Here is a 16883-nt window from a genome sequence, read left to right on the forward strand (position 1 = left end):
AGTGGATGCTGCAGCTGATGATTTATTACTGCAAGCGGCTCCAAAATGCAACTAAATATCACTGAGCTGGTTAACCTTCCAATAAAGCAGGAACCTTCCAGGTTCTCTTTTTATTATGCAGCCATTACTGGTGATAAGGAGGATTTACTGCCTGCTGCTGGTGACGCTATGACAGCATCTGGGCTTTTACGCCAGAGGCTTTTTGTCAATGGAAACAGTTTGGCAAAGAACAGATCAGAGAAAAATGCTTTGTGTAAAGCAATCCACCAGAATATTCTGTGCATTGCTAAAGTATCCACACACCTTGAAGCACAACTTTGAGGGCTTGTATTAGGATGAGCGACAAACCAAAGCAGTTCAGAATTAGTCACTGGAATTAAAATGGTTCATTGTCTTTAATATTTTGAACAAAAGTGATAAATATCTGTATTAAGTATCTGAGCTGGATTTAACACATTGAGTCACAGTTTTTAAATTTCAGTTTAAATGTGTACCTTATCAAAGAAAGAACTGGTTGGATGCAAAATGTCATATGCCAGGCCTTGAAACTCTGGTTGTTAATAATATAGGAGTCTAATAATAATAAAAATAATCAGTCTAACTGGATGGACTTTTATTGTCCTTAAGGCTGAAACGCTCAGGGTGAATGATGGGATAACCGTGACAATGTCAACGAGTAAGAAGAGAAAGAAAGGTTAGGTTTAATCACAGTTGATGTCATTATTAGAATATTCAGCTTTAACGCGACCCATCTTCCAAGCATGATGCTGCCACCGCCATGCTTCAGTTCAACGTTGGTTTCGTCACATCCCTCCATGTTTGCTGTGGCTTGTGGCAAACTGCAAATGAACTTTCCACACTCCAAGGAAGGCCAGATTTGTGGTATGATCAGTTGTACTACCCCTCACTCCTCCCCGGGTGAGTTACTGTTCCTGTTGATAACAGTTGGTTCCTCACACCGTTTCTGTTGGCCTTCGCCTCTCTGAACACAAAGACAATCATTTCCATGAACATGTAATGAGACTAATGGCCCCTCTGAGACTTGTATTTCCAGCAGCACACTCTTCTTTATCCTGACGCAGCTCCTGTGTGTTAAACAAAGCACACTGGATGGTTGCAGCTGGGTCACCTACGCAGGACATCTGACCGCCCGGCTCACCACAAGATGGAAGTGCTACTTCCAAATCTGAGAACTACGCTGTCACAAAGTGCAGCCAATCTGCGTGTTTCTAAAAAGGCTGGCAAATGGCACCAAGCAGGAAGTGCAGATATGAATTCCTTCTGAGTTAGGAATCCCAGAGGATCCTTGAAGTCAGTTGTGCTGCTCAAAGTGGAAGCATGTTGTCTGTTACATTAATTCTGAGTTGTTCTTTTTAAATATATGTATATATAATTCCTGCATTTATGACTTAAACATAGTTTTACGTGTTACAATGAGATGTTTTTTTTCCTTTTTTACAACCCACTTCACTCTCTACTACAGTTCCAAAGTATCAATAGTTTCTCAGTTGCTCTACTAGAGAAAACAAAATGTTGAATTTCTTTTACCAAAATGTCAAGAACTCATACGTCACCAAGGCAAGTCCTGCTCTTGGCCAATCAGATCGCAATCTTGTTTAATATAAAGTTGTTGTTCAGAGGCACCTTGTGACAAAAAGAACTGAACAGATAGTAACGGGAAGCTGAAGAAGTCCTTCAGGGTTCTTTTGGGTGTACAGACTGGGATGCTCTGTTCCAGCCACATGGAGAGGATATCAATCCCCAGACTGAGTGAGAAACTGACTGTACAGCTTCTGAATGGAAAATACCAGCCCCTCTAAAACACTGTGAAGCTTCCTCAACAACAAAGCCTGATGTACCAGTGACCTGGAGGACCTGCTGAACAAGAAAAAGAGCCTAAAGGAATGGAGACAGAGAATTCTTGAGGAGTGTATGGAAGCCACTTCAAGGAATAACTGAAGAGCAAGTAATAGCAGAACAATATCAAAAATGTGTGATCAGGGTGAAGAAGATTATATGCTTAAAGCAGAAGGATCAGATTCAAGGTCAGAACAGAGTCAGTTCAGGAACAAGCTAATCGTCCTCCTTTCAAGGCAAAGGTCTGCCTTGTTCTTGTACCAAAGGAAAACCTGCCCATCAGTGCTCAGTAAACACACTCCGATGGGTAAGTGCTTACAGCTGTGGATCTGGAGACATCAACTGTAGCAAACCCTCAAACTCCACAAAAGAAAGGTGGAGGCCTCAACAATCACCTGGATCAATGATTACCCAGGTGATCAGAAGCTCAGGAGCACCACAGGGCGCTGTACTCTCACTATTCATTTTCACTCTGTACACCACAGACAAGCACAAGTCGGATTGGCCGGCCCGACTGGAACCACAGCTCTCAGGTTTCCAGGGAGCAGGGTGGGACCGGGCTGGAGGTGCTGATGCAAAAACGCCAGAGCCGGGTCTGAAGCCACACAGGCCGGGTCAGCCCGAGTCGGGCCGTCCAGTGCTAAAGAGGCTGATGATTCGCTCTTTATTTTGATGATGGCGTTTTTACAGCCAACACCAAAAGGCACAGCTGCTGTCTGCGAATGGAGCGCAGTGTGGAAAATGATAACATGTCTTTGAGCAGCTCCCAATCAACACACAGGCACATGGGCTCTGCCTTGTGGCCTGCTTATTGCCTGGTCACATAACAGCAGCTGCCGCTCTGTGTCATCACAGAGAAATGCTTCCAATCTCCCATGAAGTCATCTAAAGAGGCAGTTCTTTGTTACGTAAGGAAAACAGGGCACTTGGGCTGAGCTAACAGGGTCAACTCTTTTTTTTCCCTCTCTGGTTTGTGTGGTGAAGATTTTACAGCAATCTTTCAGATCTAACTAGTTGTGTGGGATACAGAGGGGTAAGAAAAACATTGGAGGCTTAAGGCAATGTGCAGGGATCATTTTTCTATCCATCTCACAGCGTGTTTTGGGCTGGGACTACTCCCAAATCCAAACTGCAGCAGAACAAGCCTCCAGATAGAGGCTGAAATAGGTCAGACAAGTCTGAGGTCGGAGAAAAGTTTATGTAGCCACATTTCACGCAATAAATGTGCAGCCCACTTTCAGATTCCTATTTGTCATTAAAGTTTGTGGCTGCAAAAGCAGAAAATATGGAAAACCTTAAGGGGTGTGATTACTTTTGCAGTAAACCGTATGTCAAAATATGAGATTTCCACTCCCAGGCTGTATCTGAAATGTTCTCTGAATTGCTCTGTGAAGATTTGACAGATGACTCGGCTGATGTTTCACAATCTTTTCTTTTCAATCAGTCTCTTATCGACTCTCTCCCCGTTGGAACAGCAGCAGCTTGGAAAGCACTTCCCTTCTGTTCTTTCAGGCAGCATCCTTAAAAGGCTTCAAGCCCCAGCGGCTCTTTCAGCCGAAGTCTTCAGGCGTTTTTCAGCAGTGGCTTGGAGAAAACTGCACAACAAGTGGGTGACAACTGACCGGCGCAGAGGCTGAATGCAACCGCCGGGGCAGAGCCGGCCCGCAGGCCCGCAGCCAGCAGAGGACACAAAGGACAGCGGAGAGCGGCGGATCTACCTCTTGGCGCTGGTGGAGAGCTTGGCAGCGGTCTTGCTGGAGATTTTGGCCTCCTTCTTCTTGGGCTGAGACTGGTCCCGCTGCTCGGGGCCGGGCTGCTCCGGAGGGGCCGCCTCCCTCTGCTCGGCGTCGGAGCTCCCCCCGCTGGTGTTGGGGCTGTCGTCCGGCCTCGGCTGCACCTCGCTGGACATGCTGACTCTGCGGAGCACAGAGACCGAATTTAACACACAGTGAGGAGGAAACACAACAGATCTGTGAACACTGAAAGACTGACGCTGAAAACAAAACACACAACTTTCTAGGTCCTAAAATATAGTCTACAATAATTGGGGGGGGCGAGTGCACCGCTGTCAGTGCCTTGCTTTGACTCCCGCTGAGGACCATTTTGTCTCTCTCTCTCCCGCCTCATTTCCTGTTATTTGTTCAGAGTCAACTATCAGGAAAAGCACTACGATGCAGCACTCAGATTGTTCTCCAGCGCCGCTCACTGATCCGTCGTCCCTCAGCGATCAGAACCGTCCTGCAGGATCCACGATGGACGGAGCAGTTTGGAACCTAGCAGAAAGTATTAGGATTCTAGTATTATTCCGATCACGGCACGTCAAGGGAAAACTGGATGATTCCAGAATGACTGACTGATCTATAATTAGATTACAAGGACAGCACCACTATTGATTTTGCAGATATTTAATCAAACCGGTTTAAGATTTTATTGTAGCTATAGAATCCAATCAACTCATTCAATAGTACTTAACATTAATTTCAGATCTCACATTGTGTTTTCTCTAAGCAGCCTTTTATTGCAATTAGAGCTGCAAAGAACATTGTTTATTATTATTAATATGACGACTAATCGTTTAAAAACAATTGGCTCATTCTGCAGCTTTTTCATTTATTCATTTAAGCTTATTTTAAGCAAAATTAGAAATGCATAAGAAAATCCAAATAGTAAACTTGATTCATTTTTGCCCCAATAAGAAGACAATAACAATAACAGCATTCCTTTAGAGAACACTTGATCATTTGTAGCAAAGGATAAAACAATCCTAACATCAACATGTGAAAAACTCGGGCCTTTCTGCTGGACTGATCTGGTGATTCATGTTTTGATTCACTTATTAATAGTTGGACAACAAAAGGTGCTAAACAGAAGATTTCCCTGAAAGAATTTGAAAGAGGTGAAGCTGAAACTGTGACTAGAGGAGTTCTGGTAGAGCAGAGTTACAGGTTGTTTCTCTCCATCTTAAAAGCAAATTGTAGATATATTTAACACAGTTTTGGCTTTATTATTGCTCTGACTGTATTGTTCCTTCAGCAAATAGCCTTTATATGAGTGTATGCTCCAGTTAACAGCAAATCGATAACGAAATTAGTTGGCGATTATTTTAGTAATTGATTAATCGTTTCAGCCCTAATTGCAATTATCCAACACAGCAGAGATAGATCCTGTAACTACTCAATCTGTCTCTCTTCTCTTATTTATTCCATCTGATTCTCAACAGAACTCCAGCTGTTAATTACGCCTCCAATACAGTCATATGACAACTGAGTTTCCATATGACAACTGAGTTTATTACTGTGTTGTTTTACTAGCTAAAGCCTTTCTGGTCCTGCTAGAGATTCTCAGCTGAATTTCAATCTGAACCCTAACAAAAGTGAAATGAGATTTAGAGAGATTTGCCTTTCCTAGTTGAAAGGAAAGACTTTCCTTTCCGGATTGTTTTTTCTTTTCAGCCTAATTCTCTACTAGCTGATGGCAGCATTTAGCCAGAAGTTGGCTTTAAAGGGACTTTTTTTCCCAGAGACTATAGGAGAGAGCAGGACTGTTTTCAGTGTGGCTTCGACCTCACCTGCCATCTTTTTAATAATCATTGACCTGCTAACCTCTGCAACTTCTTCGTTCAACAGTACATGTTTTAAAACTCAATCAAAAGAAGTTGAGTTGGAGCCAAAACTATGAATATTTCCATTCAGGTGCGCAGAGCTAGTCAAGCTGAAACTCTAGTATGTAAAACACGTACAAGGTGACATTCACTAAATTCAATGAGCTCATATAATAGTAAGTCAAGGTGAATGCCTCTATTTACATTCCCAGATCCTGTGTGATAAATGTAGGAGGCGGTCAGGTGGAGGAGAGGAGAGGTTCTGCCAACTCTGCTGCTGCCTGAAATAATTGACCCGCATGGACAGAGCCTCCAACCTGACCTCTGCCAAGCAGCCACACCAACCTTAGCTGCAGTAGGCTGTGGGGGATTATCAGGGTTAAAATGACACTAAGATGAATTTCTTCATCTGAAACTTTTTCTTCTTTGACACCACCTTCTCGAGGAAGGATGTTCAAGGTGTGGACGTGTCTCCAGCTGCCAGCTGAGGTTCAAGCCACACTGAAAACAGTCCTGCTCTCTCCTAACGTCTCGGGAAAAAATCCCTTTAAAGCCAACTTCTAGCTAAATGCTGCCACCAGCTAGCAGTTGTTTAATGTAGCTCCGTGTCAGAACCAGTGAAGCTTGAACACTGCTCGGTGCGGTGAGTTCAATTGTGATTGAAATTGTTGACTCTGAAAAGAAGCTAGCCGCGTATCAACAGCGCAGTTTAAGTGCAGAATGTTTAAAATGCATCACATTGTTCTGTTGAATGGTCTGGTGTAGTTACAGCAAACAGGTCGCGTGGTGGTGGGGTATGAGCCCCACGAGCTCCCGCCGCCCCGAGTCCTCAGCTCTGCTTTTGTTAGCCGCAGATCAAGAGTTGGCCGCGAGGCAGCCGCGCAATTAAATTTCAAAGGATTAAGTTCCAGAATGCACGCGCACAATAAGCGAGCACCTCCAGAAGCGGGGCTCGCGCTGACCTCTGCCAGATAGATGCCCCAACACAAAAGACCCCCCTCCCGGCTCCCTTCCCACTACCTCATCCCACCCCACCCCACCCTCCGTGTTCTCCACAACGACAACCGCCAACACCGCCGCCGCCCCCTTCCACAATAATACACCCCCAATATTCTGGAGAGAGGGCTCATGTCAGAGAGGAAACGGACTCCTCACCTTTTCAAGCAGGCTGGAAGCACAGCGGCCGTGAAAACGGTTCCCAGTGCCCACTTTATCTTCCGTAAATCCAAAACACTCGCCGTCCGCTGCTCCGCGTCACTTTGCTTTGACTGACTGCTGCTGGAGAATGTGCCAAAATGCGTCTGTCATGGCGGAGAGCCTTAGAGAAAAGGGTTCCTCTTTGACCCACTAAAATAAAAGCCCGGGTTTCCTTCCGCTTTGTTGTTTTTTCCCCTCTCTATTATTAGGTTCAACATCTGAAAGGAATGCGACAGACTGGCGACCTGTCCTGGGTGTACCTTGCCACTCGCCCGGAAGGTTAGCTGGAAATAGGCACCAGCACGTCCTGACCCCTCTAAGGGACAAGGGTGTACAGAAAATGGATGGATGGATCTGAAAGGAATAGGTACAAACAATAATTATGGAGCTCAATCAATCAGCTTAAGTATTAAATATAGTTTTCCTAATGTACCTGTTTGGAGCAGTTTTCATTTTTTTCCAGGGACAGTCCAAGATTGCATTAAGATTAGGCCTTTGGCTGAATTTCATTTGCATGTTTTGGTAATTGAAAATGGACTTTGGCTCATTTCAATGTACCTAGAGAAGCTCTTCATCCTGCAGCCATTGTTTGTTGTGACTGAAAGAGGTGTGTTTTTCTGTTTAATAGCATTAGTGTTTGCTGGCTGAAGTGGACCTATGTTTCTTGCAGATGCTGTGATTCTGTTGGCTTCATTAGATGGAGGGATTCACAGTTGACCGCTAGTGGACAGGATGAAAATCAGTGCCTCCAAATCCAAGACCGGGGTCTTGAGCTGGAAAAGGATAGAACACCTTCTCTGGTTTGGGTAAGAGGTCCTGCCCCAAGTGAAAAAGCTTAAATATCTTAGGGTCTTGTTTACAAATTAGGGAAAATGGAGCAGGAGGGTAATAGACAGATTGGTGCTGCGTCTGCAGTGCTGCAGGTGTTGTACTAGTTTACTGTGGTGAAGAGAGAGCTGAGCCAAAAGGCAAAGCCATAATTTAAAAGTCTATCTATATTCCTACCCTCAACTATGGTCACCAGCTCTGGATAGTGACTTTAGGAACAAGATCGCAGATACAAGCGTCTATTTCGGCTGCAGGGTATCTGGGTTCTCTGATGGAGATGGGGTGAGACGCTCAGTTATCGGGGAGGGATCTGAGTTTAGCTGGCTCTTCGCACTTCAGCTTGTACCAACTATTCCGGCATTGTTGTGTTTGTCCTATTTTTCTTATTATCAATAAAATACTAAATAAAACTTACTTATTGTATTTTAAGAGATATGTCTCATAAACAAATTTCTTGGTAGGATTAAAATAGTTTGTGCATAATATGTGTACAAATAAATTTTGGACTTAACTGTTAATGTGTTTTATTGTCGTTTAGTTTTTTTTTTATTTTCAGCGGAAAACAATCACCACTTCCGGTCTATTTCTTGACATAAAAACTTGACAAACAGAGCGATTCCCCACGAGCACGCGCGCGTGCACACCTGTGATGTAGCAGGCTGTAATGTTTTTGCAGACTACAAAGAAAGAGGAGAACCCACTGGGTTCTAAGCCCATCTTGCCTGATTAAATATTCTTGCAGTATACTGCATGTACCGGCTGTTGTTTATTAAAGTCTTCTAATTCTAGATTCACTGAAACACGGCAGCAAAACAGAACAATAACTCTTAAGTGTTCAGAAAAAAAACTGACAGAAAATTAAAAATAGACAAATCTTTCGTGTTTTGACTAATATAGCGTAATGGTGACGTTATCGTTGTTGTTGTTGTTGTTGTTGTTGTTGTTGTTTTATTATTTATCTTGACTACGTCATTACAGCGGAACTCTCCGTCGGTCGGTGTTTCTCACCCAACGATAAAAGCGACGGACCGCAGGTCCGTGACATGCGCCATTGAAAACAAACGCAGCGGCTACGGTGGCTCGAGCTTTCTGCTAATTCGGAGCTCCGTGACTCAGCCTTTAATAGACACACTGTGCGTTTGCGAACCATGGAGACGATTTTAGAACAGCAGCGTCGCTACCACGAAGAGGAAGAGCGACTGATGGACGCCAAAACTAAAGAAATGTTGCACAAAAAGTCCACGGTAAGCTCTGGCGCTACAAGCTAACGTTAGCATGAGGCTAATCTTTACTTGATAGAAACCAGAACAACACTGAGAGTAAGTCATTGTTTTCCTTCTTGTTTCAGCTTCGAGAACAAATTAACTCCGATCATCGCATAAGAGCTATGCTGGATGTAAGTATAAACTTGGTTTTGGATGGATTGATGACCCATATGAGTGTTTCTTGATTGTCTAGTGGAACGGAAAAGTTCCGATCTTAATTTAGTGTATTCTCAGAGAAACGGAGTGCGACCTTTTAATGGGTAAATAGACTGAATCTGTGTAATGAGTCTATATGGACAATGTTGATCTTTCATAATGTCTTGACTTCGCTCTGACATGTTGTACAGCAGCTTCTGTCTCACATCTTTACTGATGGTTCAGTTCAAATTCAGAAATACTTAACTTATTGCAAAATAGAATGAAACATTGTAACTCTGATATAACGCCGGTCCTCTAGGCTTGGTTTTGAGGACTTCTGTTCTACTGTGACATGTCCTGGATGACACCACCCGTTGTTGGCAGCTCTGCTAATCCACCTCATTTGCTTTTGCTGCTCTAATCAGACAGCCAGGCAGAGAGGCAATGGAGTACTTAATTGATGTTGGGTCTTGAAATTGTGACGCTTATCACTTTTGCCTAATGACGTCCACTGTGAGGAAAAATACACAAAAATCCTCATCAAGTTGTCTCTAGGTTGTTCGCTGTAGCTGCTCTTCACTGATGGCAGTGATCATGGAGAGAGCTCTGAGTAAACCCAGTTATGATGGCGATCTAGCCGATATCCATCCATCTGATTCTGGTTGCGTTTTGAGCCAGTGGTTCTCCACTGGGAACAGATGCTGCTGGGGTGAATGACGCCCAGGGTTTTCCTCCTGGATCTGTTGCAGCTCAGATAAGTGGAAGATTGATGGATCAGGAGGATTTACTCTGAGGGTTCATTCCCACCAGCTCCGTTTAATCAGCTTTAACTGAACTCCAGTTCGCCTGCCTAGAACGCCGGGTTGGTTTGGGGAGGTGTGAATGTGTAATGGGACTCTGATGTGAAGCCTGACTGCTACGTGTCTCCTGACAGAGGTACATGGACGTGAGCGCAAACCTGAGAGACTCCTACGAAGACAAAGACGGGTACGTTTACTTTAAATCTTTTTAGCAATATGTTTACAGCTGAGGTTTTTTCTTTTGATGACATAAAAAACCCTGAAATGAATGAAAATTTATTTGAAGGATTTGTGTCACATTTAGCATTTTTATCTTGTTAGATTTACAGTAATTTGCATATTTTTACTACTTTAATTGTTTGTTTAAAGTACTGTGACTTAGTTTATTACTGAGAATGAAAATAAACACATTTTTGGCTCATGAGTTTTGACTACATGACTTTGGAATATGCAACCAAATGTTTGGACTCCCCTGACCTGGATGATGTTCTAGAGGAGGAAAAGCAGGCCTGTTTCCAGACAGCTGGTTCTACTAGCGGACATTTAACACTTTGAAACCGTTCTATTTGGCAGGATGAGGAGAGACGAGCTCGCTGCCATCTCTGGACCAAATGAGTTTGCTGAGTTCTACAACAGACTGAAACACATAAAGGAGTTCCACCGAAAGCATCCCAACGAGGTAGCAGAGCTGCCGCCACGCTGTCGGGTCACGTTGTGTCAACAGCAGCAGTAACACAGAGTCTCTGAGCTGCTTTGTGTCTTCCTTCCTCTGTAGATTTCCATTCCCATGTCAGCAGAGTTTGAAGAGCTGATGAAGGCCAGAGACAACCCCAGTGAAGAGGCTCAGAGTAAGACTCATTATTTAGGTTTTCTGAACTGAATAATCAGGGAACTCTACAGGGCTGGATGCGACGGTGTTTACTGATGATGAATTAAATAGTTAATCTAGTGATTTGAGCCTTAAAGGTCCACTATTATGCTTCCTTGAACAAGCTGTGGCCTATACAAAACACCTCTGTTACATTTAATTAGCTGCTCTCTGCTCAGGGAGACTCATGAGGCTGGAGCAGCCGGTGGATTCCTGAGCTGTGCCTCTGCTGATTCTACTTGTTTAAATGAGCCGTCTTAAGTCATAGTGGTTGTTCAGCTCAGCAGCATTAGCTGGCAAACACTCAGCCTAACAGCTGCGCTCCTTCCAGACATGGTGGACTTCACTGATGAGGAGGGATACGGCCGCTATCTGGATCTCCACGACTGCTACCTGAAGTACATCAACTTGAAAGGAGCTGAGGTAACAGCGCTCCGTTTCTGCCGTAACCATCAGCTTCCAGACAAAAGGAGCCATGTTCTCAAACTGCTTCCTGCATCCCTACAGAAACTGGACTACATCACCTACCTGTCCTCATTCGACCAACTTTTCGACATCCCCAAAGACAGGAAGAACGCCGAATACAAAAAGTAGGTCCACGATCCTGTTTGTGTTGCGTCTGACCCGGTGAGCCTGAACTGCATGACCTGGGGAAACCATGTGGCTCGTGCAGGTACCTGGAGATGCTGCTGGAGTACCTGCAGGACTACACAGACCGGGTCAAGCCTCTGCTGGACCAGAACGAGCTCTACGGGAAAGTCCTGATCGACTTTGAGAAAAAGTGGGAGAACGGGACGTTTCCGGGCTGGCCTGTGAGTGCTGCCTTTGGCCCACGGAAAAAACGGTGTTTCACTGAGGCGTCGTAGCTCACGTTTCTCCTCCATGTTTCTGATCTGACTGCAGAAAGAGACGAGTAGTGCTCTGACACATGCCGGAGCTCATCTGGACCTCTCTGCGTTTTCCTCCTGGGAGGTAAAATCAAACTTTAACCAGAAGGGCTGCTGTTGGCTAACTGAACTCACCGGTCTGCTTCATCCTGCAGGAACTGGCCTCTCTGGGTCTGGACAGGCTGAAGTCTGCTCTCATGGCTTTGGGGCTGAAGTGTGGAGGGTAAGAAGGAGAGGAAGCTCAGAATCATTTCACTTTTCTGCACTTTGTCCTATTACAACTTCAATATTTTTTTCCTTGTCTGATTAATCAGTTTACACGTACACCATGGTGTCTGTGCACCCTGAAATGTAAAATTAAGGCCTTAAAATGTTGCGTTCATATTTTACTGTAAGGTGGCTTTAATTACAGTTATCACAAATCTTACATCTTGTTGTGGCAGCACTATTTGATCTTGTACCTGTAGGTTTTTTATGATGGGAAAGTTAGAGTCATACCTGACATCTTTAGTAAGTTTTGACTCGAGCCGTTTAGGGGTAACAGTAACCAGCTGCTAATATACTCTTGCTAGCTATCTAGTTAGATTTTTGTGTATAGCTTGGGAAAGTTCAAATTTAAGAGAAGAACCTGGCTGCAGAAAATGAGTGGCATTGGGTCAGGCGTCAGACCCATACCATGTTGCACCCTGGAACTGAAGGGGGCGCCATTTTCTGTCTCTGCTCCACCGCTTTCTATTTTCTGCAGTCAGAAAATAGAAAGGTGTTGAAATTTGTCTCCAGTTTGCAGGATGACATTTGCTTTTGCCACATCACAATAAATTCAGGAGCAGCTTCTTCTGATAATGTGAAATTTTGTCAGTGGTATGAAATGAAAAAAAAAGTTTCATTTAAAAAAAGAAACAGATTTTTATCTCCCTACAGCAAAAAAGTTTGTTGTTTTTTTTAACGTATTTTCTATCTTGTTACAACTGAAAGGTTTCTCAAGATAATTCTCCCAAATTTATTTCCTTAAAGGTTTTAAACTCCACTGGCAGAACCTTTAGATACGCTGCACATAAATAGTTTCACTGGATTTTATTCTGAAGCACCAGAGTACAGATGCACAGCATACTTGTCAGATTTAAATCAGTACAGGATCTTGAAGGTGATCCCTCCTTTTCCTCTTACTATGACACCGTGTGTGTGTGTGTGTGTATGTGATCAGGACTCTGGAGGAGAGAGCTCAGAGGCTGTTCAGCACCAAAGGCAAATCCCTGGAATCCCTGGACCCGTCTCTGTTCGCCAAGAACCCCAAAGCCAAAGGGCCTAAGAAGTACGTGAGCATATTAAAATGACTGTTGATCCTGTTGTGTGACGGGGCAGAATGTAACCGTCTCCATGCGTCACCCCCTCAGAGACACGGAGCGGAACAGGGAAACGGCCTTCCTGGAGGCTCAGGTCTACGAGTACGTGGAGATCCTGGGGGTGAGTCTTCCTCATCAACTTCAGGGCGCGGCTTCGGGCTCGCCCTGACTGTGACGGGCTGACCCGCTGGGCTCTGTGGGTTCTGTGCAGGAGCAGAGGCAGCTCACCCATGAGAACGTGCAGCGGAAGCAGGCGAGGACAGGAGAGGAGCGCGAAGAGGAAGAGGAAGAGCAGCTGAGTGAGAGCGAGAGCGAAGATGAAGACAACGAGATCATCTACAACCCCAAAAACCTGCCGCTGGGCTGGGATGGCAAGGTGAGGCCAGACCGCTTGCTCAGACCGCTTCAGCTCCCTGGAATGGTTCAGCATGGCCCGCATTTCACAAAGATAAGCTCGTATATACATGGAGTGAGATACGGCGAGCTCTTATGCTTTGAAATGTTGATATTTGTGGCTTACAGATGATGAAAACCCCGAAGCTCAGCATCTCTGAAAATTACAATATGACATGAGATAAAGTTTGAAAAAAAACAAACCCTTTTTGATATATAAAAGTTACATTATGGCCTACACAGTCATGGGGAAGACTGCTGACTGGACAGATGTCCAGAAGAGGTAAGGACTGTGTCCAAGTTTGTTCATGGAAAGTTGAGTGGAAGGAAAAGAACCATTCAAGAATAGATGGAGCTTCAGAAGGAGTGGAGTCAGCGAATCAGGAGCCGCTGTGTTTAGATGGAGCCCCCACATGGAGCCCCAGTGTCTGGACTGGTCCCAGTGCTCCTGAGTTCTGGTTTCAGATCAAAGTAAACTCTGCATTTCAGGGTGGAATCGACCAGAATCCATGTAGCTTAGTGTTTAGTGTGAAGTCTGTACAGTCAGTGATGGTTTGGTCTCCATGTCATCTGCTGGTTCTGGTCCACTGGGTTTTCTCAGGTTCACAGTCACTGCAGCGTCTAGCAGGAAGTGGTGGAGCGCTTCCTGCTGAATGAACGTCCAGGTAGATCCAGCTGCAGCTCTTCTGTTCGCTCCTGCTCAGTCAGGTTGGACTGAGACTATCTGTGATCAATTCTCAGTTGGATTTACATCTGAACTTTGACTAGGCCATTCTAACACATGAATATGCTTGAATATAAACCATTCCAGCTCTGGCTGGAGGTTCAGGGTGAAGGAGAACCTCCACTCTGCTTTCAGGTCCAACTGGTTTTCTTCCAGGATTGTCCTTCATCTCCACAGCATGATGCTGCCACCACTATGTTCAACAGCAGTCTTGCCTACCACACTCAAGTTTACCAGAATAACACATTTCAGCTTTAATGAAGTTCAAAGTTCTTTACATGATAAAAATCTAAACATGCATTACATTTTGTAATGAACAAAAAACATTTCTTCACAGGAGCAAAATAAAAAAGTAACAGACTATAAAGAATCAGACTAGATTTAATTAATGTTGCTATGTCTCTCTGATTTAAAGGAACTCAGTGTTTCAGCTGTTTTGCAGTTATCTGGAATTTTGTTCCAGATTTACAGTACATAGAAGCTGAATGCTGCTTCTTTATGTCTGTGTTGTTGGGATGGGAAGACACTTTATTTGCCGCTGTCAGAATACAAATGGCATTTTCAGATTTCTAGTTGTAGAAATATTAGAAAGTCGTGTATGGTTTTCCTTCCACATCAGTTATTTACTGCTTTTTTTTTTCTCATAGAGCGAGTCTACATGTAAACTAGTTTAAGGGTTGTGTTTTGTGGCCCAGACTGAAGTCGGTGTGTTTTTTTTTTTTTTTTTTTTAACTTTCCATGCAGCCGATCCCTTACTGGCTCTACAAACTGCACGGCCTGAACATCAACTACAACTGTGAGATCTGTGGAAACTACACCTACAGAGGACCCAAGGCCTTCCAGAGGCACTTTGCAGTACGTGCTTCCTTCTGTGAAAAGAACTCTTATAAATGATCACAATAAGATCAAGGTTTTATTTTTTCAGTAATATTTTTTTGCCTGTGTAGGAGTGGCGGCATGCACATGGAATGCGCTGTCTAGGAATCCCCAACACGGCTCATTTCGCCAACGTCACACAGATAGAGGACGCCGTCTCCTGTAAGTCCATTCCTTCAGTCAGTGTCGTGTCCGTCTGTCTGAGGTCGGCGTTAACTGGTGATGCGTTTGTGTTCAGTGTGGGCAAAGCTAAAGTCCCAGAAGGCGTCAGAGCGGTGGCAGCCGGACACAGAGGTAAGCACAAAGCCTCCTGGACAGAATGTGATGGAGTCTGACTCCTTCACTCGTCTCCTCCGTTGTGTCCCCCTCAGGAGGAGTACGAGGACTCCATTGGAAATGTGGTCAACAAGAAGACTTACGAGGATCTGAAGAGACAGGGTCTGCTGTAGACGGACAGCGCGACTCTGAGCTGCTTCCTTTTTCTTTTTTTTTTAAATCTCATATTTACTCTCGTTGTTTTATGTCTTAAGTAGTGCTGTTATTTCCCAGATAACTTTTCTCCAGTTTGTAACATGTCAACCTCTGATGATTTCAATAAACCGAGGACTTTGAGTCCCTGTCATTCCTAAACGTTGTTCTGTCCTGGGAGCCTGATCAACCCCAGGATACTGATTATGTGTCTCAAAACAGGCAAAATTTGAGTGAACTGTTTTTCACTCATGTCTTTCTTGCACAACCAAATATGAGCTAAGATTAGAAACATTAAAACAGCTTTTAATGTTTCATTGCCTCTAAATGAACAATGTCTCTGAAGACATTATCGCAACCAAAGGAGCAAAACGTTACTCTGCATGTGGCCTCCACAAGGTGGGGCTCTTGCATTACTGTTACTGCAGACAACAAGAGAAGATATTATGTGATGCTGTTCTACAGTTTAAGGCAGGAGTTTACATACATGGCCTGGAAAGAGGCATCTTGTGTTTCACTGTCTGAAATCAAATCATTTATTTTAGTTCGGTTAGACTGACCAGAATTATTTCTATTTGCAAAAATCAGAGAGAAAGAAGTCAGATTTATTTATAAATGTCTTCAAGATCAGAGGTTTACATACAGAATAATTACTGTCTTTTTAAGTGACAAGGGAAAGCCCAGATGATGATGTCATGGTTTTGGAAACCTCTGATATGTTGAAGGACACATTAGAATTAATAGGAGGCACACCTGTGGAAGTATTTTGAAGGTCTCACCTGGAACTCATTTCCTTCTGGTTTGATATGATGGGGAAGTCAGCAGATATCAGGAAGAGAAACAGGAGCTGATCCAGTCTAGTTCTTCCTTTGGAGTAACCTCCAGATACTTGACAGCATCATTGTTCATCTGTTCAATTGACATGATGGGAATGTCTAACCATCATGGCGTTCAGGAAGGAGACGGGTTCTGTTCCGAAATGGCCAAGTCAACCCCAGAACAAAAGCTGTAGACCTCATGAAGATGCTGGTGAAACTAGTTAGACAGATTCACTATCCACAGTGAACCGTGAGTGAGGAGGAGACCACTAGTTCCTCCTGTTAGTGTCTATACCAGACTCTAAATGTGTCGTTCTACAATAGTGGAATGATCTAGCGAGCGTTACCAGAACTATTTATTTTCAAGAGCAGAGAACATCTGCTCTACCATTGGTGTTAGGTATAGTAGTAGCTTAGAATTTGGCTTGTGAGCTTTTCTTCCTCCAACCTACTCTACCTCTTTGCCTGTCCTCTATTTCTACATTGTGTCCTCTGACAGAAACAGTAGCAGTCTTCCTCCTAAGTAGTTTATGTTAGGATGGATAATAACTGCATGAACTGAAGTTCAATATTTTTGACAGACACCTCACTCACTTTGCATCCAAAGAAGTGGGACGGCAGATTCAGATACTTGGAGAACCATTAGCGAAGCAGCTGGTGCTCACATAGAAGACTGATTGGGGAGATGTGTGCATTGCCATGATGCATAGACTTTGAGGTGCAGCCAGAAATGCAAGGAAAGTTAAGATGAGCTTTGAGTGTGCGATGGTAGCCATCCTCATCTGTGTACTAAAGGAGACAGAACTGAGGTGTGTGTGTG

The 16883-nt window shown here is 44.1% G+C and overlaps 2 protein-coding genes across 2 annotated transcripts in view; one reads left to right on the forward strand and one right to left on the reverse strand.

Moving 5' to 3' along the window:
* Positions 1-6779, reverse strand: part of LOC102229941 (ubiquitin-conjugating enzyme E2 E2-like) — a 50838-nt gene extending 44059 nt beyond the window's left edge. The window contains exons 1-2 of the mRNA XM_005804490.3: positions 6614-6779; positions 3576-3773 (exon numbers count right to left, since the gene is read on the reverse strand). Coding sequence (XP_005804547.1) covers positions 3576-3766 — 191 coding nt within the window. The 5' untranslated portion in view covers positions 3767-3773; positions 6614-6779. The remainder of the gene's footprint in view (positions 1-3575; positions 3774-6613) is intronic.
* A 1723-nt stretch (positions 6780-8502) lies between these two features.
* On the forward strand, positions 8503-15407 carry sf3a3 (splicing factor 3a subunit 3). Its single transcript, XM_005804491.3, has 17 exons — positions 8503-8727; positions 8832-8879; positions 9821-9873; positions 10260-10365; positions 10462-10534; positions 10886-10977; positions 11062-11144; positions 11228-11366; positions 11458-11526; positions 11597-11664; positions 12646-12753; positions 12836-12905; positions 12996-13160; positions 14646-14756; positions 14849-14939; positions 15016-15071; positions 15149-15407. Exons 1-17 carry the CDS (start codon positions 8632-8634, stop codon positions 15224-15226), a joined length of 1506 nt encoding a protein of 501 aa, XP_005804548.1. The 5' UTR covers positions 8503-8631; the 3' UTR covers positions 15227-15407.
* The last annotated feature ends 1476 nt before the right edge of the window (positions 15408-16883 follow it).

The sequence above is a fragment of the Xiphophorus maculatus genome, chromosome 13, assembly GCF_002775205.1.
Source record: "Xiphophorus maculatus strain JP 163 A chromosome 13, X_maculatus-5.0-male, whole genome shotgun sequence".
NCBI classification, from domain to species: domain Eukaryota; kingdom Metazoa; phylum Chordata; class Actinopteri; order Cyprinodontiformes; family Poeciliidae; genus Xiphophorus; species Xiphophorus maculatus.